Raw genomic sequence first — 24516 nt, forward strand, 5'->3', positions numbered from 1 at the left:
GTACGTATGCACTGGTGACAAAAGCGCTCATCTAATGCAGCATATTTTTCTTTCCTGTAACAATCTGAGACCTTAGGTATTTAGATTTGGTAGCTGAATATTCCTTAAAGTTTCAAAAACTTTATGGAATATGTAACCTGTGATATATGCATACCTGCAAGTCCAAGTTTTTTTTTCCCCTGAAAGGAGGAAGTTGCGCTATATTCAAGCTCTTACAAAGCTTCTCATATCACGGAGTGCTCTCTAAATTACTTTATTATGAATAACAATGAATATTTGACTTCAGTCAATGCTAGTTCTGGATGCTTACATAAGCCCAATAGAATTCATAATTTAAAAAACAAAAAGAGAGAGGAAAGGAAATTTAACACACGGTTTGTAATGATTCCTGGAAATATAACCTCACAACTGCACGCGCTGAAGGAGGGGGATAAATCCAGTCACGCAGCTGATGTGACCTTGAACAGACACACAACCTGAGGAGGAGTGAAAAAGGAGTCCCCACCAGCTGTCCTGAGGCTGTGAATGGGGTCTGTGGCCTGGGATAGAATTTCCAGCAGCCCCATCTACGTGGACCCCCAAGGTGAGCATCTCAGGCCACCCAGGTGGGCTGGACCTGGGGCCTGCCGGAACTCACCCCGTGGTTCTGGGGAAGACACTGATGTTGAAGATGCATCAGAAAGAGTCTGAGAAAAGCTGACTCATGGGTGAGAAAAGGAAAAAAGTGCCGTTTCTCAGTTATTCATTAAATATGAATGTGTTACTAAATTAAACAAGCATTTGACCATTTCATCAACATTTCTAAAAGTTTACACATTCAAGTTGGTCAAAAATTATTTCCTTGGGGAACTTCCCTGGTGGTCCAGTGATTAGGAATCCACCTTCCAATGCAGGGGACGCAGGTTCAATCCCTGGCAGGGAACTAAAATCCCACTTGCCATTTGGCAACTAAACGCACGCGTTCTAGAGCCCGCGCGCCGCAATGAAAGATCCCGCATGCCACAGCTAAGATATCCCGTGTGCCGCAACTAAGACCCAATGCAGCCAGATAAATAAATAAATAACTATTATAAAAAATTTATTTCCTTAGAATCTTCTCCCTGGCAAAATAAGCCTTTTGCTTTATATTTGGGCACGTATGGAAGGTGAAGCATTTCAAGGGCATTTAAATATGAATAAAATTAGTCCACACAACGCAATTTGCCACCACACCCACCTGTAAGTGATACTGATGAATGTGATTTGCGAAGCTGCAGTGTTTGTCAACTAGGAAGCAGAAGCGCCTTTTCTCTTCAAGTAGAGCTTCTTTGCAACCATCTGCAATAAATTTCTGGATTTCATTCTGGCGAGAAGTAATGGTTTCTACATACTAGGAAAATAAATAATAATTATACAAGTATGACATGAGGAATCAAATAGCTACACAACCTGACACTTATCTTCTCCCATCTTTATGCTTGGTTTATTTTGATAATGGAGTAAGTGCTAAATGCAGATAAACATTAGACAAAACGACGTACTTGTAACCTGATCTGAGCAGATGGCAAATTCTCATTAAGATCCCTGACTCATGCTTGGAGAGAAGTTGCCAAAGGCCTTACATTCCACTGGGCAATTTGCACAAAATATTACTTTGTAATCCAGGGATATGATCATGTTTTATTGGAAAATTGTGGGACCAAAAAGTTTGGAACCAGAAAGTTCAAGTTCAAATCCCAGTTCCAAGTGCCAACCATGTGACTTAACCTAAGCCTCACTTTCCCCATCTGTAAAATGGAGATAGTAATGCTTACACTGGGGAGTCCCTGACCCTCCCTGAGTTGGGAGAAGATGCCAATGCTCTTGACTAATTATCCTTAACTCCGGGGAACTCTGCGGCCTTCAGCTCCTACCAAGTTGAAATGCTTATTTTTAACTTTCAACAGCAGCACAACAGTGACGGATAAAGTACAGACTGGCTGAGGTGAGCACGCTTCCCAGTTAACTGTATAAATCATCAACCCCAAAATAAAGTAAAATCGTGCTGAAAAGTTCACCTCAATCTCCTTGTGTTCATATTTGAGTGCATTTCGTCCTCCTTGACTTTTCCTTCTGATCTTCTTCAATTCAGCTTGAGATTTCTCCAAAGAATCTAATTTATTCCTGTGTTCTGCTTGGTATCTTTTGAGAGTCGCCTGTAAGTTAAACGTTGCACTTATTTTTACTGCAGCACCAGGCAAAGTGTCAGGCGGTTACTCTTGCTGCGTTTCCACTGGGCGTGGTGGCAACAGGCGCACGCTTCACACTGCCCTGCCTGGCTGCAGGTATCCCCACTTCACACCACCCACCTCCGCTCCTTCAACTTCAATGTCCTGTCCTGAAGTTCCCCGTTTATACGATGAGCCCCTGACCAGAAGGGCAGCTTCTCGGAGGAAAACAATGTCGTTTCTTTCTTTCATTCCTTTTTTCTCCAAGGTTTTTGGACCCTGGGTAGCCTGTAAGTGCTTTGGTGAATAAATGAACAATATCAACTCACACACTCCTGACTGTTTTATGACTTAACGATTTCAAGAAACAGAATGAACAAGAGCCATCGCTTCCGGTGATTCTGAGGGCTGTGAAACAGAGTGTTTTGGAGACTCACAGACCTGGGTTAGAATTCTGGCTTCATCCCTCATTTCCTGTGTGATCTCAGCAATTACTTAATTTTTCTGAAATCCATGCTTACCCTCTAATCTGTACAGTGGGGATAGTAAGAGTACCTATGTTACAGAGTTTCTGTGGGGATAAAAATCAGGTAATGCACGTAAAGAGCTTGGTATTACATCCTCCTGGCTGCAGAGCGCGTGCACGCAGGGCAGCAGGACGACTTCAGGGTGACCCCCACCGCTTACTGCTATGCGGGGCTCATGGAGAAGAAGGGGGGCTTCGGGTGGCCAAGGAAGCAGCTACTGTGCAGCAGAAAGGCGAGGCGGAAGGAGCAAACTGCTGGAATCGACACTGCCGTAGGGCAACAGGGGAGAGACACCACGATGGGACCCGGAGCCCCAGGGGGCCCCAGACGGCATCCTCCCACACGGCTCACGTCCGCAAGTGCCGGTGTGTGAAAGCAACAGATGCACTAACGCAGATGCAGGTGTCATCCACATATGCGTGTTCCTTGAAAATAATGTTCTCCAGAAGTGTATGATTCCCTGCAGGATTTCCTGCTATGCTTTTTAGTAAAGATCCCAAGCGTTAGCACTTGGCCCACTCAGCCTAAAGGGACCTTGTCGGTGTTATGCGGCCGTGTACACACTCGACGGCCAGCTCCATCATACCTGCTGCCGCCGAGTCAGCAGTGGGGGAAGTTGTCCTTGAGCTCAGCCATCAGGCAAGTGCAGCCTTCGCGAGAGCTGGGCCCCCGGCCCCGGGCCACCTCCACCCACGGGAGGTGTAGCACAACTAGGTACTCACGTTCATATATTTTACATCAAGTTCCGTCTTCTTCTCCAGCTCATGGATAATCTCCTTATGGAATTTTCTGAACTGTGAACGCAAGGAAATGAAAAATTCAGACCAGGTGTGAGACTTGAAGTGAAATAAAATTTAAAAATAAAAAAGTGTATTTGGTAAATATAAAAACAGTTCACATACATTTTCATCAAGGCTCTCATTGAGTTTCTTGTGGATACTCGAAATCTCTATGAGAACGTGGCCTGTGGACAAAACCAGGTACGTTAGGGCAAAAAGCCATTGCGTGGTTTTTGTAAAGATACGAAGGGAAGTAAAGTGGTGGATGAAGCCCAGTCCCCGGCTGCTCCCAGAGCAGGTGGGCACCAGCCCCGTGGCACTGGGAACACCAGCTGCGTCCTGACAGCAGGGGTGGGTCAGATGGACGCAGCTGACAGCAAACTTACTCCACAACATCGTTCGTCAAAAGCACGCCAACTCTGTCTTCAAACTCACGCTGTTCTCTTGCCATTTACTCATTCCCTACGCTGAATCCTATTTATCTGGTTTAATTGTTAAATTCTCTTACAAGAGATTATTTTGGTCATTATAGTACTAACTGTAGGAACAAGTGACTTATTTTCATCTAATCCTGGGTAATCTGATTATCTGTCAGGCATAAAAGATAGAGGTTATTTTCTCTTTCTCATATTAGTTCTCGTATCATTCTGGAAAATCTCAATGCCACGGGAAACCGCAGCAGGGACAGTGTTCTGCCTCGCGTCTCCTGGGGCTGCACCGTTCTCTGAAACGACTACACAGAAGAGAATGTTCCGGGACAAAGGAGTGTTGCTCCAAAAAAGCAGCGAGATGACCACTTGATTTGCAAAGCACATGTCTTGCGGCTCGCGGCAGAGCGCTGCCTCCCCGCTTCTAAAGGTGAACAAGAGCCCCCCTGCCAACTTCTCTACAGGAACCAAATGGGTCTGACGCCCAAAAACTGGGAGAGAAAGAGTTATTTGGAACCACCACCAAATCATCCCAAACCACAAAACGTGCCGAGCGGACCATCCTATGGTTCGGTGGGCAGATAAAAAGGAGTTCTTTGGGCAAACTGAAAGGCTGTGGATGAGGGAGAATGAAAAGGACGACTATGGTAGACACGAGGGAAGAGGAAAAGATTACTGACTAGACTCTGGCTTCAGCGAGCACCTCTATGCGAATGACTTTAGTACGCCCGGTTCTGGAAACATCTGAAGACATCTGACTCTAAGGGGGCAGCCCAGGCTCTTCCCCCATCTTCAGACTCAGAAATTCCACCTGTCCTGAACACGTCCACCTGGATGCCCCACTAGGCGCCCCGTATTCAGCAGGCCTACAAGTGAACCCCACCCTACCCCCATCTTCTCTAATCCAAGCTCTTGGCTGCCAGCCAGCCAGTCATGAGGGGTCGACACCCCGCCTACGTGTCACACCCAATGACAAAGACTCATTCCCTTGTGCCATCACTTGGGCCACCTCCGGCATGGAACCATGCCTCTTACTCACCCTGCTTCCTTGGGCAACAAATATGCCAGCCCTCCCCTGCCCAGGAGAGAAGGCACTTGGGGATGATGTGAAGTCGATGTTCGCTCGATGACCTGTTCTAGGAGAGGTGGGGAGGGGTCTCCCCAGGCCCTCTGCCCCACACGTTTACACCTGCCAGTTGGACCTCTTAGGAGGCGCCCTCCTCCTTCAAGCTCTTCTTTCTCATGACTCCCAGCTTGTTCTCTTCTGGATCTCCTCCCTCACAGGTGCCAGGGATCTTTCCAAATCTACATGTAAGATGTCACTCCCTCCCATGGGGTCCCAGATGAAACAACTCCTCGGCCTGAAGCCCACCATGAGCAGTGTTGCTTAAAATAACCATGGTGGGTGGTGGGGACAGAGCATCTCCTGGAAGGATATAACCATATTAATAGGTGATAGGTACACGTAAGTCCCTAAGCACCATATGATTCTAGGAACATCTGCTGGATAAGCATGAGAGCGAGGGCAGACACGTCCCCAGCACTCATGGTCCACCTGCCAGGGTACCAAGGTACCCGCTCTGCATCCTCAGTGACACTGACTCCATTTATCCCATAATTCAGTTCTCCTAAAGCTCAACATGAAACAAATAAACCAGAGTTCTTCACAAAGGAAACCTTTATATGACCAAGAATATAATTACATTAATATGTCATTTCATATATTGAAATAATCTGAGTTACCTTCACATCTATTTTAAACCCATAACTCTGAGTTGGAGATGAAAAATAAACAACAACAACAAAAACCACTGCAATTAATTGAAAATCAAGCACTCTATCCCGGGCAAATCAGATCTACTTAAAAAAGAAAAAGGTCTAAAAATAATTTTGCTTAAATCATTCAGAGTGATTCAGGCTAGAAGCAAAGTGTTCACATTTTTTTTTCATGTTGTCATGAACTTTATTTTTACAACCTTATATAACATGGACCTCCGAGAAGCATGTCAAAAGTATGTGCTTGTGCGCACGGTGCCCTCGGGGAACGTCAGCGCTGCTAAAGCCGGTGCTCCGGCCTGAGGGCCCCAGCCACCCGAGCCCCCTCCTCACTCTCCCCCTCCTGCCCACAGTCTCTCCCCGCCCCGCAGGCGCCCAGTGAAAAGGCCCAGTGAAACAGCCCATTCACTCTGCGGGCAGAGACGGAACACCTGACCTTCCCCCCGTTATTCCTGTCCCTCACAGTTCGTGGAATTTAAATGCCAACCTCATAGCAGCAGCCACTGAGTCCTCAGTCATAAAAAGGATTAAAAAACATCTTTACTGTGATTTTGCAAGCTGCCAAAAGAGTATCTTGAAACAGAAAATGAAAACAGCCTTTATGTTCAATCTACAGAAGTTTATTCTTAACATAGCAAGTGTTACTTTATGTCTGAAATGTGGTATTGCACGTTTCACTCTTAGCCCTGTAACCTACTTTTTCATAAATTACATTTGGGAAGAAAAAAAATTTTTGAAACGAGAGGGTGCAGTCGAGAAAGCACGGCCCAGATTCTAATGGAGCAGAACTAAGTAAACGCCTAAACAGGAATCAGCGTGTTGATCCCAGAAATTACAGCACCGTATGTACTGGATCAACCATTTCCTTTTTTCCCTTTTAGGTTCTGAGTCAATATTTTGGGAAGAAACTCATAGTAAGTACAATAATGTAATTCGGTCTGAATAAATTATATTCTTAAATGGCAATATTAAGGGAATTTAAATATATACAAATTTTTCAAAATCATGAACTTGATACAACTAAAAGTCAATGTCTACCATCAATTTTTCTCTAAAATTCATACAAATAATAGCTACTCGTGGTATCACTCTAATTTTAGAAACTATGAACAAATATGTCCAACATTTTGGACAATACTGTATGAAGATACGCATTTAGCCAATAGGCAGTATGGACTTTAAAAGTTAAACAAAAATTTAAAAATATTACTAGTATGAACACAAAGAAAGTTTTCATCTGAAATATAGGTTAGTCATTGGACTATTAAGATATTTTCAACTAGATAATTCTTCATCAATTCACAGCATAAATTTAGAGGAATCAGATGGACACTACTAATGGACTTGAGTAGCACAGAACGTGTAGGCATAAATATTCTTTTTCATTTACATTTGATCGTGGATAATCAGAACATTTATTATTTCCAGATAGCACAGAGCAGTGACAGGCGCACACTACTTCCTCCATGTGACTTTGAGTGGAATCAGACAATAAAACGACAAGATGGAAGCCAACCCACTACTGGCCTAAAGTTACACTGTAATGGATTAAAGGAAAATTGATAGAAAAAATGTCACTGGAAAAAGGATATACTTTTTCTGAGAGTTTTTCAGATACCCAATGTGATTCAGAGAAAATATAATGAAAGTAAAAGCAAATTACACATAGATGGGCTGCGTTAAAAAACACAAGTATGTACTCAGGGTCACCAACACTGAGGAGAGTCGGAGTAGTACCTACCAACATGTGACCCAGCTTGGAAGGCTTTGCCAGCATCTAAGAATAGCTCCCAATGGCTGTTCCCGAGTCCCTGGATGCAGGTGGAGGTGCTCTTCTCTCGTCAGTATTGAAATTGTGCAAATAAACAATGTGCACATTGATAGGCACAATGCCAAGTCAGTGATAGGGTGAGCATTTCATCCAACGTTCCTCCAAAGTCTAGCTTTTGACTTAACCAATCATAGTTCCACAGTTCTAATTAACACCTTGCATGGAGACTATAATTATTCTACCACTGATCATGATTTATCCCATCTGATGAAAACAAGTGAGACAAACTGAAGTCATACAACAGAATTATATAGTGTTCCAAAGTTCTTTCATTGTCAGAAATGAAAGTAAAGTGCCAAGTAACAATTGACTTTGATAAGAAAAGATGCATGGTGAAATCTCCAGGGTAGCTACTAAAAGAATAAAGTTCATATAACTATCAAGCTAATAGAGAGGAGAAAAAATAGTCAAAATAAGGACTAGAGAAGAAATTAACATAGGACAGAGAGTAGAAAGCAAAAGTAATTACACTGGAGGTAAATGGAGTATATAGTTTAATTAAAAGACAAAGATTGTTAAGGATTAAAAAAACAACACCCAACTATATTCTGCTTACAAGAAACACACTTAAATACAGAAAGGTTGAGAGTGAAAGGATGGAATCAGATACATGGCAAACACTAACCAAAAGAAAGCTGATGCAGGTACATTAAAACCAAACAAAGAAGACAAAATAGTCAAAGAAGGCAAGAAGCATTATTAGAGATAAAGCAGTCATTTCATAATGGCAAAAGGTTCAATTCATCTGGAAGATAGAAAACTTTTGCATTTGTGTGCATCTCAATGTAGTCTCAATGTTTCTAAACCAAAACTGAATTATAAAAAAGAAACAGATAAATCATAGGAGATTTTAATATACCTCTCTTAGTAAACTGATAGAACAAGCAGACAAAAAATCAGCACAGATATAGATGACTGAATAATGCAATAAATAAACTTGATCTAGTGAACATATAAATAATACTATATAATACATATAAAGACTACATTATCTATATATACCCTACATATAAAGCTTATCCAATAACTTCATTTTAAAGCAAACACAAAATACTAAAAAGGAGCCAAAAGAAAGCCTCCTGGTATTTCAAAAAAACTGAAATTATACTTAGAATGTTCTTTAAATGCACCACAATTAAGCTAGAAATCATTAACAAAAAGGTAACTAGAAAATGTCCATATATTGGAAATGAAACAGACTTCTAAATAACCTGTAAGTCAAAGAAGAGAGCACAATGGAAGTTAAAATTATTTTGAAATGAAATGATAAAGAAAATATAGCATATAAAACATGTAAGATGCAACTAAAGCCATGGTTACAGGTAATTTTATAGCCTTAAAATGCATATACTAGAAAAAAATGAGTGAAAAATCAATGCTCTAAGCACCCATTTCAAGAATTTAATGAAATACTACCCAATAATAAAAAGAAATGAACTAGACATAAAAATATGGATGAATTTCAAACACATTATGCTCAATGAAAGCTACATACTGTATGATTCCATTTATAAAACATTCCAGAAAAGGCAAAACTGACAGTCATCTGATAAACAAATCTGCTTACCCTATTACCCAGCAATTCTACTCCTAGATATTTTTCCCAAGAGAAATGAGTGCATTTGTTCACCAAGACATGCACAAGAATGTTCACAGCAGTTTTATTCATCATATCTCCAAGCTAAGAACAACCCAAACATCCATCAACATAAGAATGGATAAATTGTGGAATACTCACACAATGGAGGAGCAGGGAGACCTCAAACTGTATACAAATTCCCCTCAAATCCTTGACTAACACTTAAATTGCACATGCTCAGGGTGAGACTAGGAAATGCAGCAAAAGCAACAGTTGGAAGGTTGGAAAGCTTAGCGGATGTTCTCAGGATACACAGTGTTGGGAATACAGAGTTTGGAATTCAAGGTCTGGTAAACACCACAGGCTTCCCACTGAAATTGAGAAGGGCTATACCTTAGGAATGAGGACTAAGTCACAGGACTAAGGGCAAAACCAAAATAGATCCACCAGAAAAAAGTCCAAAATTAAGCCTCCACAAAGTCAGGTGATTCATCAGTAATTTAACTGTCTGCTAGAATAAAACTCCACACTCTTAAGAGGAGGATAACAGAATCCAAAGTCTCTACAATATTTTACCACAATATACAGAATAGGGAAAAAAAAAAAAAAAAACAGTAGACAGGGTGAATGGTAAAACTACAAACAAATTCTGAACTCTTTTTCCCAAGAGTTAGTATGGTCATTTTTTGGTATTTAAAGTATATTTCATAACTCTAATGATATTTAAGTTTATTTATAACTTATAATAAAATATATTAACATATAATATAAATTTATAATATAAAATTATAAATTTATAAAATTCCTAATAATTCCAAAGCTATTTTAGAGGTATTATAGGATTGAGAAAGTGTGTAAATATGTTGATGTTACCAGCAGCCAGGGTTCTCAAACATTTCCAAAATACATAAATGTAAGTGCATTTGCTCATTTGTGTATGAATATATGTGTGTATACATATATATATATACACACACATGTCTATTTGTGTGTGTGTATGTACACAATATAAGCTATACACATGTATTTATTTCCTAGCTCTGTTGGCTGAAAGGACCCAGATGACATCTCAATAGCAATGAGCACACCTAGTACCCAAATCTTGGTTTCTAAAATCATTCCCCACTAAGGGGAAGCAACACTCCTCAGAAAAATGGCTGTGGATTCCACAGCTGAGGCGTAAAAGGACAAGATGAGCCCGGAACACACTGTTACGCAAGAGTAAGGAAGTGCACAGGAATGAATGAATGAATGAATGAAAGAGTAAAAGAGTCAGCTCAAAAGAGCTCCTACTGGCCAAACATGGGACAGTTTGAGCACCAAAATAAGGACAGTAATATATTATAAATCATTGAAAAATTTGTAGAATCCATGAGACCATAGCAATAATAAATAGATAAATTTAAAAAGAAAGAGATGAGGGAGAAGAGAGGGCTCCTGCTACAAGTGGAATGCCAAGTGCCAACTGGTCAGTATGAAGGGACTGTTAGAGCTGGAAAATCATCACAGTAGAGTTTGCAACCATCACAGTAAAGACTGGTTTGGGCAAAAATCATTAATAGGTGCTAAATTTAGGATACAAATGTTGATGAGGAATAAGATATTTACATAGTCTGAAAGTAGCAACAGAAAAAAAAAAAGCAACTGTACATTGGAGAAATCAGACAACACCTCTACTGGACAGTCAAAAATAATGCCACAAATGAGAGGCAGGTAACACTGTGTGTCCAAATTGATACTCTGAGCACAAACTGCCTCAGACAGCATTAATATAACCTGAATCTAATCATGAAGACCTGGCATTTGAGAGTTATTATCTTGCGTTCCTGACTATTCATCCCCTTTTAGGGTTTCTGATACAGGGCTATCTCATGCTAGTTCTTTACTGCCAACATTAAATTTATTTGCTTATTGTTGGAGAAGAATAAAATGATTTCACCCTTCTCTGATGGTTCATTCAGTGCTAGCTGACAAAGGTAAGGAAGAGATGAAGAGGTCTGTTGACAGGAGAAATGATATCAATGTTCTACTTATTTAATAGTAAGACCTCTGAAAACCTCGATTTTAGAAAATAGTAGAAATGGCCAAAGATCTGAAAGTGACAAGTCCTCTGAGCCAAACAAAAGTTGTAACCACAAACCTAAACACCACCCCTGTCCCCGACCCCACCAGAGTGGAGTCCCTTTTAGATACAGAACGAACAGAACCTACTTTTATATAAAAGTCTAGAAGAGATTGCCTAAAGGATGTTGGTTTTTCATAATAAGAGGCCAGCAGCTACTGCTGATCTCTTAAGTGATAGAACACAAGATCTTTAGCAAGAAGAGCTCATGAAGAAGATGAAAGGCTGGTAAAGGAGTCTGGAAAGGGCCGGGGTACTGTGAAAGCTAAAAGACTGAAGCATCTTCAGAAAGTGGGGTCCTCTGGCCTGTCATCCCCCACAGAGAACTCAAGGGACACTAAGACTGGGCAAAGGTCAGAGTCTGCAAGAAGTTACAATGGTGCCAGACAAGCCTCTTAGCTGTGCACACCTGGGAAGTTACTTAACCTCTCTCCAGGTAATCTCACCTGTACGGTGGTAACTAGAATACTTACTTCATAGGCTTGGGTGAGTGTGATACTTTCCTGTGAGTTGAAGAGAAACACTGGCTGGTAAGGTGTGTGCGTCCAGACAGAAGTAGCAAATTAGTTCAATAATGCATGATATATGCCAACAGCATGGGGCCCACACTCCTCAACACGCCATTTTCTGGGTGAGTACTTGTTTTCTAGAAATAAAATCCACATACTAGGTTGTCAACTTGTAACTAGTCACCGTGTTTCATTATTTTTTGTCCCTTATACATATACATCTATACATTCTTTAGTATGCCTTATTGTACTATGTTTAAAATGCTTCGGAATAACTCTTAAAACTTACAGAATGAGAGAAACAGACACCGACCTCTCCTAAACTCATCTCCTCCCTCCCCACCCCCCATTCCCAGGGTCCCCAAAGGAAAAACTGTTACTCTCCTATTATCAAACAGAACACAGTTAGAGAATATACTCTGCTTTCCTCCACCTCACAGCCTTCACAGTACTGTAGTTAAACAGTATCTATCAGGATTGATCCATGATGAGAAGAGGCACATCTGACCACTGCGGGTTAGAACGAATTGCAAGGGCACCTCTGGTTTCTGCTCCAACGCGTAAAAAGCCTGGAAGTTGTCACTCCTTTACTTACAACAAGAAACAAGCTAAACAAACTGAAAAACAACTCTTAGATTCATCAGAGAATTAAGTTCACAGGCTGATGTGGAAAATCAGAGTTTACCAAGAGCAGAGACTGATGCTGGAGCCATGGCTGCCAGGAACCCAAACGGTAGCTGAGGATTTGCTGGAGGCTCAGTGTGGACCAGCTTGAGAGCTAAAAACAACAGGCGGCTCACATTTTCATGAGTTTTATCTCTAGGAGGCATCCTCGCCACCAGGTTTTTATTGTTAGGAATGGAGAAAATTCCTCTGGGGCTTCTGGCAGGGGGAGGGGGAAAACGACCATTTTGAAATCTGCCCAGAGTTGTTCTGTTCTTGTTCTGTTCTGTGTAAGGAAGGCTAGCCCTCCAGGGAAACACTTTTTTCGTCAGCTTTATCTGATCTGGGGAAGGACAACTAGCTACCTGCAGCCCCTCTAGCCTTCCTGTCTCAAGTAAGGCGAGGGAAAAAAAGGCTAAGAAACTCTTCCGAAGGTCATATCCCAGATACTGTGGCCCACTGTAAAAACCAAAAATACCCAACAAAACAAAACAATGGAGATTTAAACATGAGATTATAGAATGGTCTCCCTCTCCAGTACTTTACCACCACATCACCCATCAACAGGACTCCAGGATAATAACAGTGGATTATAACTGACACTCCATTTAGAAGGATTTTCAAAAGAAACCCAAAGACAACAGGGGAGACAAAGACAATGGAGAAAGGATAGTTCTTTCAACAAAGGATGCTAAACAACTAGACATCCACTTGCAGAGAAATGAATCCAGACACTGACCTTATACTTTTAACAAAAAGCAACTCAAAATGGAGTATATACCTAAATGTAAAATGCAAAACTATAAAACTTTTAGAAGATAACATCAGAGAAAATACACATGACTTTGGTTTAGCAATGAGTTTTTAGATATAATGCCCAAAGCATGATCCATGAAAGAAAAAAACTGGTAAGTTGGACTTCATTAAAATTACAAACTTATGCTCTACAAAAAACACTGTTAATAGAATGAAAAGACAAGCCACAGATTGGGAGAAAATATTTGCAACACATGTATCTGATAAAGGACTAGTATCCAAAATACATATAAAAAAATACATAAAGACTGCTTAAAGCTCAAGCATAAGAAAACAAACTCAGTTAAAATGTAGGATATACAGGTGGCCAATAAGCATATGAAAAGATGATCCATACCATATGATTAGGGAGCTGCAAATTAAAACAACAAGATACCACCATACACCTATCAGAACGGCTGTAATCCAGAAAACTGACAACACCAAATGCTGAAGTGGAGCAAGAGGAACGCTCATTCATTATGGGTGGGAATGCAAAATGGTACAGTCACTTCTCAAGATAGTCTGGCAGTTTCTTACAAAGGTAAACAGTCTTATTCGATCTAGCAATTGTGCTCCTAGGTGTTTAACCAAATGACTAGAAATATTATACCTATGGAAAAACCTGTACAGTATATGAATGCCTATAGCAGCTTTATTTATATTGCCAAACCCTGGAAACAACCCAGATGAGTGGATAAACAAACTGTGGTACATCTGTACAAATGGATATTATTCAGGGATTAAAAAGAAACCAGCTATTAAACCACAAAAAGACATGAAGGGAGTTTAAATGTATGTTGTTTAGTGAAAGAAGTCAGTCTGAAAAGGCTGCATAGTACACAATTCCAACTAAATGACATTCTGGAGAAGGCAAAACTATAAAAACAGTAAAAAGATCGGTGACTGCCAAGGACTGGTGGAGGGGTGGCTGTTTATACATTTGTCAACCTCATAGAACCCCAATATAAACTATGGTCTTTAGTTAATAATAATGTACCAATACTGGTTCATCATTTGTAACCAATGCAAGATGTTAAAAACAGGGGAAATAGTGAGTGGGGGAGAGAGTGTGTGTGAGAACTGTGTGAGATCTATGCAATTTTGTATAAACCTAAAACTGCTCTAAAAAATAAAGTCTATTAATTAAAAATAAATTCACAGCGGCCATCTGGAACCTGCTGTGATTAGGAACCAGCACCCTGCTTGGAGGAACACACACGTAGTGTCTGAACGTTTCTGGCAGTTACACATGGAAGAGAACTTGATCTTCTGATTCCGTTACCTATGTGCCCCCCAGTGCCTGCCTGGAACACACCGGCCTTAAAAGTCTGGTTGTTAATGAACATACTGAACAAACAAATGAAAGGGTGACTGCAGTGAAGCATGGAAGTTCAGTGACGGCAGGAGAAGAAAACCAGCAAAAGCTGGACCTCTCAGAAAGTGGCATCTGTAGTGTTTGATTGTATTGGTATAAATATACTGATTATAGGAATGCCTACAGGAAAAGTGACTTTTGTGGAACCCAAATGCCTGGTCCCTGACTTGTGAGCGCTGGGCATCCATCTGCAGCCAAAGCAGAGCCGGCCGGCTCCAGGTGGGGCTGTTTCCATCCTCAGGGCTCCAGGAGCAAGTTCCTGTCATCTTTTGTTTCCTATCACCAAGATTTAGTAACACTGAGGTCCAGTCTCAGAGGCTTCTGAGTCACAAACAAGATAATTTTCTTTAAAAAAACAAGAGACATATTTGTTTATAAAATTTTCATTTTGCCAAGCAAGAAGCTACAATCCCAGACTCTGTGGGTTCAGTGCTGGACACCTGGCAACCCGAGTTGTGAGGATTAAGTGCCTAACAAGTGGAATGGGCCAAGAGCAAGACACACACTAGACACTCAGTGTTTGATTCCTTCCAGCTTCCTGATAAAAAGTGGGAGAGGAAGGGAGAGACGAGGGAGAAGGGAGGAAGCTGGTATAAACTACTTATTTTGGAAGTTTGGCAATAGAAGAAAAGTGAATTAAGAAGGTAGCTAGAAAAAGAAACATTGAAACATTTTTTCTTTTTTAAGAAACATTTTCTTTTTCTAAATAAGGTCTGAAGAAAGAAAAAATGGAAACTAATAAACCCCATACGACTGACACACTGAATTAACTTTAAGCTTATGTAAAAATGCTTTTAAAAATAAAATATTACTATTATCCTAACAACAGGACTTAAATCTCAATGGGAACTATCACTAGAAAACCTTCTGGATATTTTAAGATCAAGTCTTTTCAGTTAGGTATAGAGCAAATGCAATCCCACAATATCAGAGATCTAGTCTTCTCAATACCTAAGGTAATACCTAGTAGAGATGTCCCCTCAGAAAATTATAACCAAGTATTATGTCAAGGAGGGTGGAGATTCGGGGCTTAGGTGATAATTCTGTCATTAGATTGATTCAGGAAGCAAACTGAATGTTTATTATCCACTTCATTTTTGATTAGCAATTAAACTAATTTAGCCTACCTGCTACACATAAGTGCTGTCAAGTTAAACAAAGTACAGGATTTGCAATGAAAATATTTCCCAAGTTGGATTTTAATGTACTACTCTTATTTTAGCTAAAAGAACAATGTGAATTTATTCAAGTGTATCAATTATATCACACAAATAATTTATCAATTTTGCATCCATATACAGATTATAAGCAGTTGTCTTCTTTACATGTGAATGTAAAATACAGCATTAAAAGATTAAAAGTTTTCTATAAGTTATTACATCAAGTGAGATAAATTAACATTAATTATTTATTTTCCTTTTTCATCGATTAGTAGATTAAGGTTAAAATACAACCATTTTGATGCCAACAAAAATGATAGCAGGTGCGCATTATCAATAATGAATGAAGCTGACAACCAGTTATTCTTATGGAATCACTAATTAACTGCAGGCATTTTCATTTAAGCTTGAAAAATGCTACATCTGAAAAAATTTTAAGTTCTTTAAAATTATTAAAACAGGACCCCCAAACACAAAGATGAGGACAATACACAGGTAGAGGAGGCACTAAGAGACAGTTTCCGTCCAGTATTACTGAGTAAAACCATCTTAAATTTTTAAGTGAAGAAATTTTTCAAAAGACTATGGTTTTTTGTTCTTTTCTTTTAAGGCAACCAGTTCTAATTAGGCAAGTTTAAAAACACAAAATAAAAGTGGGCTACTGCTCCCAACTTTTGGATGGAAAGCCATTAATCTAAAACCATACTCCCCATGTGGATGTTGGTTAGTCCTATTTTGACATGAATTTAAGGGAGATTCCACAAAATCCAGAATCCATTTTATTATATCTCTTACTCCGAAGGGACAACTGAGCAAACAGGATAACTTGGTGCTTTCACAGTTCAAAAGTATTCCTCACCTTCTACTTCAGACGGGAAGATGACAACTGTATGATCCTCACGGGCAGCTTACAGGTGTCAAGTCCTTGCCTTGTGCCAAGCATGGTGCTAGCTGCCTTACAGAAATGGCCTCATTTAGTAATCACAGCCCAAAAAGTAGCTCTATTACCTCACGGTACAGAAGGGGAAGCTGAGACTTCCAAGAGGTTAGATGATTTTTCCCCAAATTACACAAGTGCTAAAGGTGGTGGGGCTGGAATTTGAACTCATGTCCGACCCCGAGCCTGTGCTCTTAACTACTTTGCATCCTCACTCAAATATGCAAAAGGAATTAGATTTTCCCTACTGGGTACCCTAGGACAGAATGATGCCCAGTACGTGTGAATTACAGGGACAGGCATGTGTGCCCAACATCCACCAGAACACTTTAATTATTAGGGCTGTTTGAAAATGGAACAGGCTACCTCTGGGGGGGTATCACAGAGGCACGGACGCACTGGGTGAGGGCCGGCCTGACCGCTTGAAGCCATTTCAGCTCAATGTTTGGTTTGTGCAGGAAGTAAAACCAAAGTAGTAGGACTGAATCCCCAAGGCAGCCCATGACAATCAGCCTCCCCACACCTGTCACAGCCCAAACACACCACACACACAGGCCCTAACTCCAAGTCAAACAGGGCGGTCGATGGCCACCTTGCCTGATGCACCTAAACTTTTGAAACAAACTAAAAAAATGCTTTAGGAAAGGAACTAGGGAGGCATAAAAAGATGGCGATCCACTGCAAACGGCAGGGAACCCCACAGCCTGCAGCACAGCTACACTGGGGAAGAGCGCTCAGAACAGGGCTGGGCTGCCAGCCCGACTGGCACGCTCCTGCGGCTGTGAGGCTTTATGTGGGGTGGGGAGGGCTGGTCCCTGCATCCCTGGTTCATCTGTATGATGGACATGTAAACAAACAGCCCCCGATACGACCTGGCGAGAATCAAATGAGAACACAGAGGTGAAGCATCTGACTCGCTGTGATGCTTATAATTGTTGGTTTCCTTGCGACTGAGGGAAGCCACAGGGCACCTTGCGCAAGCGAAAGAGGGCCCGTCTTGCCCACAGGGATAAAAAGCTACACGCTCAATGAACTCCGGACCCATGTTTCCAGCTGCTGCCTCAACATTTCCACTTGGTCTAACAGGCAGCCCAAACCTAAGACATCTACGAACAAACCCTGACTCTTCATCCACCACAGCCCCTCACAGCTGGCGGCCAATGCACAGCAAACCCACTGCCTCTCCCTTCGATCCCAGGCCGACCCAGCATTCTGGCTACCTGCACTGGGACAACAGCCTCCCAACTCGTGTCCCTGCTCCCACCCTTCTACAGCCTATTCTTTGAGCAGAGTCAGGAAGAATCTTGCCACTCCGGAGTTCAAAACCTTCAGAAGCTCGTCACCCTCACCTCAGGCCAAAAGGCAACGTTCTTACCATGACCCACAAGGCCCCACAGGGCCTGGTCCCACCCGCGCAGCCCACCTCCAGCCCTCATCCCCTCCCTCTCCCCATCCTTAACTGCACCTCAACCGACCGGCTTCCCAACTGGGACCCAAGCTCACCAGGCCTCAGGAACGCTGCACTTGCCGGCCTCCACGGAACGGTCTCCTGGGACATCCGCTCTCCCTCCTGACTGCATGTCCCTGACGCCCCACCCAAACCAGCTGCGCCCACCGCTTTCCTCCATCAGTGGCCCCTCGCCTCATTACTGCCTGGCAAATAGACCTGTTTACCACCCACTAGAACGCAAGTTCCCGAGAGCGGGGACTTGAACGTACTGATTTATCCCTAAGTGATCAGAACAACGCCTAGCAGACACTCACTGAATTGAGCATACTGCTATGCAAATGAGGGAAGAAACACTACTGTGATCCCCTGATTACTGAATATTTGGTTTTATGTGCTTTTCAGAAAACCACAGAAGGACTTTTTAGTTAAAGGACAATTTTTCACAAGAGCAAAGAAGAACAAACCCTGCACTCATCCCGCTACCACAACGCTCACCGTCCTCCCCAGCGCTGGGACTCCACCTCGGTGCCAAGAGAGGACAATTTAAAGAAGTGAAATGTAGGCAGCCATCAAAATGACGAGTAAATGGATTACTTATGAATTCAAAGAAATACGTGTGGAATGTTAAGTTAAAAAAGCAGTGCCCCCTCAATGTTCACAGCAGCACTCTTTACAACAGCCAAGACGTGGAAACAACCTAAGTGTCCATCGACAGATGAATGGATAAAGAAGATGTGGTATATATCAATACATACAACGGAATATTACTCCACAATAAAAAAAAATGAAACAATGCCATTTGCAGCAACACGGATGAACCTAGAGATTATCATACTAAGTGAAGTAAGTCAGACAAAGACAAATACCATACGATATCACTTATATGTAGAATCTAAAAAAAAGATACAAATGAATTTATTTACAAAACAGAAATAAGACTACAGACATAGAAAACAAATTTATGATTACCAAAGGGGAAAGCAGGGAGAGGGATAAACTAGTAGTCTGGGATTAGCAGATACAAACTACTATATATAAAATATAGGTACTACTGTATATAGCACAGGGAACTATATTCAATATCTTGTAATAAACTATAATGGAAAAGAATCTGAAAAAGAATATATATATATATATATATATATATATATGACTGAATCACTTTGCTGTACACCACAAACTAATGCAACATTATAAATCAACTATACTTTGATTAAAAAAAAAAAGCAGTGCCCAAGATAGTTTATATAGCCATGGGTTTTAATTATTGTAAAACAGACATTTTAAAATAATAATGATAGAAACTGTTTCTTAGGTTCATTTTTCAGTAAAAGTATTAATTTTTTAAAAACTTGAAGTGTATTTTAATACTCATTATAAAACAAGTTCTAAACTTCCTAGAGGATTCATAAGTTGTTTTAAAATATTAATATGAAGTGGAAAGTTGGGCAGGATTGAGTAGAGAATAAAAGTGAGATAATATTAAAACATTTAATCATATATATATGGAGAGAAAAAAGTCACAAGTTCCTACTGTTATAAAAATGGAAGCTGCTATCAGCTATGGCTTTGAGTTATAAATACCCGAGACATATACACATACCAGCTTCACTGCACTCGAGAGTTACAGGAATAGACTTACTCTGGACACTAAGAGTCCAGTTTTTAGTTGTAAAGAGCGTGCCATTTAACTCGCCTTTTTAGTCATCTCATAATTGTTATCTTTGAACTCATGCTCCTAAAATATTAGTCAGCTTTTAATAGTGCAAAACCTTTTAGTCCTAATAATACTAACTCTTCAATTTGAAATGAGACATACAAACACAGAATCTGTAGCCTATCACTCAAAGTAATAAGGCTCCAATTCTAACCTTCACTCACGATCCTCTCCATGAGCCCTGAATCCCAGGCAAACTGAAATATCCCCTGTCCCCTCCACCTGCTCCCTCCACCAGAAACCACCCCCTTCCTACTCAGGATTACAGCATCCCCTGACTCAGTCTGCCTCTACCTCCTCCACCTGCGTGTGGGTGTGATCGCCTCCTCCCATGAAGTCCTGTAGCCTTTGTACCTTTTACTCTTGCACTGGGTCCTGTATTAAAGCTATGTATGTATATATTTTCATAATCTCCCTTACTAAGCTGTAGATACCCTGAAGGTGGGGACCAAGTTTATTAATGCTGTAAATGACAGTCATGGTTTCAAGAAAGCCTAGAAAAACCTGATTCATAGAGTTAGAATGCAAGAGCCCAACACCCTTATCTGATACACTCATTTAGTCCATCAACAAACATTTCTAAGCTCATCCTAGAGCTTACTTCTCACTGAACGTTTCACTGAGCAGGGCAGTGGTGGCACATTTGTTGTAACTGCTGCCATCTCCCCCTCTGGAACCTCCCTAGAGCAGACACTGCTAAAGGACCATCAGGATACCTCCCCCAGCCTCAGAATCCTTCTCGAGACATTGCTGCAAGCACAGCTCTTCATAGCTCCTTTGCAGGTTTTACAGGAGGACTTGTCCCAAGGCCATTTTCTATACTGAACCAAATGCCGGCTTCCTGTCACTTCCTCCCACTGGATTTCAGGAACAATACACAAGCAACTACACCCTTCTGTTGCACACCCTGTCTTCCAGATTTTAAAGACTACTTTTGTAATTTGTTCCCTGTGTAGAAATCCAACTTTTGTGGGGTCCTCTTTAAGGAGTACAAAATCACAAATTCAAAATTAAGTACAGGTTTTAAAAGATGTCGTGAAACTGAGAGGCCTTAAAGCTTAAACTCGGAGTCTGTGGGAAACCCTGCACTCGCCATGGAATCAACCAACTGGAATTTAAACCCCAGCTTCACTCCTAACTACCTGTGTGAAGTTAGACAAGTTATTTAACCTAAGTTTTCGTTTTCTTGTTTATAAAATGGGAATGATATCTCCTTCCTCAGAGGAATGCTGTGAGAATTACATGAGACTCTTGAATTTTGTATTTCCATTAACGCCAAGAAAATTCATTAAAGTTTTTTTATATTGAGGTATAATTAACATATCATATTGTATTAGTTTCAGGTGTACAAAATGATTCAATGTTTGTATACACTGCAAAACATTCGCCACAAGAAGTCGTTACCACCTGTTACCATACGTTACCAAAACATTTGGTGTGTGTGTGATGAGAATTTTTAAGTTATACTCTCTTGGCAACTTTCAAATATGCACTACAATATTATCGACTATAGTCATCATGCTGTACATTACATCCCAATGACTTACTTATTTTATAACTGGAAGTGTGCACCTCAAAATTCATTTACTGTGTAATTCATCCTGAGTCGGGCGGGGCCAACTAAAACCCTTCACAGGGGCTGGGAAATGGGTACCACTAGCCTCTTGAATCATTACAATGTCTATTATATTGTTTTTAGTATGAATTAATTAGGATATCCCATATATTGGGGACTTCTCAGAAGTGGCATACTTGGGGTTTTTGGTGGTAGAATACACATAACCTAAATTTACCAATAGTGACATTTAGTACATTCACAATGTTGTACAACCATCAACACTATCCAGTTCAAAAACATTTCACTACCTGAAAAGGAAACCCTGTACCCATCAAGTAGTTATTCCCCATTCTCCCCTCTCCCCAGCCCCCGGCAACCACCAATCTGCTTTTTGTCTCTTATGAATTTGCTCTAGAACTTTTGTATGAATGGAATCTTACAATATGTGGCCTTTTAATCGGGCTTCTGTCACTTGGCATGTTTTCAAGGTTCATCCATGTTGTAGCATGTATCAGTACTTCATTCTTTATGACGGAATAACACCCTACAGTATGGATATACTACATTTTGTTTATCAATTCATCAGTTGCTGGACATTTGGGTTGTTTCCACCTTGTGCCTGCTGGGAATAATGCTAAGATTTTGTATGGGCATATGTTTCATTTCTCTTGAGGAGACATCTAAGGAATGGAATTGCCGGGTCATAAGGTAAACTCTGTATTTTGAGGAACTGACAGACTCTTTTCCAATGCAGCTGCTCCATTTTACATTCCCACCGGCAATGCACAAGGGTTCCCATTTCTCTGCATCTCTGCCAACACATGCCATCGTCTCTTTAATTACAGCTGCTGTGGGGTGTGAAGTGGTATCTCACTGTGGTTATGACGTGCAAATCCCTAATGGCTAATGGTGTTGACCATCTTTTCATGTGCTCCTTGTCATCCTTACTTTTTTTTTTTTTCCTTCAATTGAGGGATAGCTGATTTACACTGGCATCCTTACTTTTAATAATCTTGTTAAGGCATCCAGACCAGGAAAGAGTACCTGAGGAAGTGCATTTACTTCCAAGTGGCTGAAGACCAAAAACATTCAGAACCCCATGTGCGCTAACAAGGAATCTACCACGCCCCCCCACCCCCCACCCCGAGGCTGTCACTCTCCTCCGCAGCATGCCCGTGCGCTTGGGAACATGTGGCCAGCAGGGTCAAGGCAGGCCTCACCCGCACCACGATTCTAACTATGCCTGTCTCCGCCGTGTCCCTCTCCCTTTAACTTCGCTGTCCTCCCCCCTCAACCTCCTGCAGGGGCCATACCCTTTGCTGTGTCTGGTGCCTCTGACCAGAGCCACTCTTTCTTGCTGTGAAGTCCCTTCCCCTACTTGTGTGTTAGACCTTTGTGTTTTTGTTTGACTCCTGATTTCAGGCCCAGCATAGCGCCATGAATAGAGTAAGACACCCATGGGCATTTGTGAGAGGATGCGGGTAGCTCTCGTGAATGACGACAGAGGCGGTCACGAGGCAGAGCCCCCAGGCCCCTGCCTCGTGGAGACCTGGACAGTTGCTGCGGCCCCCTGACCACTGTTCTTTGGCCACGGCTGAGAGCCTGAGAATAAGGAGTCCTACCCTCTCCCCATCCGGAGTTGACAGGACACATGATATCCTTTGAGGAGAAAAAGACCAATTTAAATAATTGTGAAAACTGGGTTTAAACAAGATAATTTTCCCTTCACACACTTCAAAATTCAAAGATTTAAGAGAACGGGCAAGTATCATAAAGTGCATTGAAAAATAGGCAATGACATTTCAGACTGACATTCAGGATGTGCCCATCATGCCGTCAGGAAGCATTAAATGTTAAAATGACTGATCTCGATTTGACATCTTAGCTTTTATACCTGTAGTTTTTACTAATTATGATATATCACCTGCACATATGGTTACTTCAAAGCTGGGAGAAGGAATGCTTTTTTTATAATAACTTCTGTAGAGAGGTACAATTTACAACACAGAACATCCTCTCACAGTTTTAGAAATTTATATATACTTATGCCAATATGCCTAGATGATATATGGACTTATATGGTATGTGCTTATATAGCTGTTATAAATTATACATTTATAAATTATAAGCCTATCTTTCTCTACAGTTAGATCATTTTTTGCTCCCAAAGAGGTGCCACCTGAAAATTGAAATGGCAAGTCATTTGCAAAGTTGGAATAAATGGTCATGTAATAAATGCTCCTAATACAAAATACAAACTCTTGATTAAAGCTGATGAAAACACAAAATACAGAATCATACTCACATGATCAATCAGTTTCAGACTATATGATGGTTCACTATTTAACACAACCTTTTATCTGCTGAACTATAATGGACAGGACAATCTGACTGCCATAAAATCAATCACATCAGAAAAAGCCCATCTTTTCGACATGTAGAAAATTAAATCAGCGTAATAGGCCACACAGCTGGCAGGCTACCTGGGCTCAAATTAACCAGCCGTTAACCAGTTGGGTGACTTTGGCAAGTTATTTAACTCTCTTTGAACCCCAGTTTCCTCATCTGTAAACTGAAAATAATAATAATAATAGTACCCACTTCAGAGAGCTATCACGATGAGTACAGGAGTTAATATGCATATGTCAGATACAATGTTAAGCAAATAAAATAAATTCCCTATTAATTGTTTCCTATTTTTGCAGAAAGGATTTTAATCTCTTTAAAGTGAGCCTCACCTGCAACTAAAAGATAAATGGTTTTGGTCAATAACAACTGCTTTGACTCAACTTAGCTCTCTCATTGACTCTGGCATGAATTCTTTTATCTAGACCTTAGGAATCTATTTATGATATTTCTCTGAATGAATAACATTTAAAAAAAATATTTCAGGTGTTTTTTACTGCTCTTATTTTTAAGACCCAAGACTGTCAGGTTGGATTTTGAAAGTCAACAAGACAAAACTGTAATAAATATATTTTTTTAAATTGCATGACCAATAAACATTCTATCAATAACAAAAGAAAACCTATGATTTTCTAGGTTCCCTGATGGTGAGGAGATAAAATCTTCTGTTTTGTGATCAGTTTAAGAAACTGGCCCAAACAATTTAACAGATGAT

General features: G+C 40.8%; 1 protein-coding gene across 1 annotated transcript in view; it reads right to left on the bottom strand.

The window, feature by feature from the left end:
• BAIAP2L1 (BAR/IMD domain containing adaptor protein 2 like 1) overlaps nt 1–24516 on the bottom strand; it is an 88526-nt gene that overhangs the window by 25311 nt on the left and 38699 nt on the right. Inside the window, exons 4-7 of the mRNA XM_057528502.1 lie at nt 3616–3677; nt 3436–3507; nt 2037–2174; nt 1217–1369 (exon numbers count right to left, since the gene is read on the bottom strand). Coding sequence (XP_057384485.1) covers nt 1217–1369; nt 2037–2174; nt 3436–3507; nt 3616–3677 — 425 coding nt within the window. The remainder of the gene's footprint in view (nt 1–1216; nt 1370–2036; nt 2175–3435; nt 3508–3615; nt 3678–24516) is intronic.

Source organism: Balaenoptera acutorostrata, chromosome 15, assembly GCF_949987535.1.
Source record: "Balaenoptera acutorostrata chromosome 15, mBalAcu1.1, whole genome shotgun sequence".
In the NCBI taxonomy this organism is placed as follows: Eukaryota; Metazoa; Chordata; class Mammalia; order Artiodactyla; family Balaenopteridae; genus Balaenoptera; species Balaenoptera acutorostrata.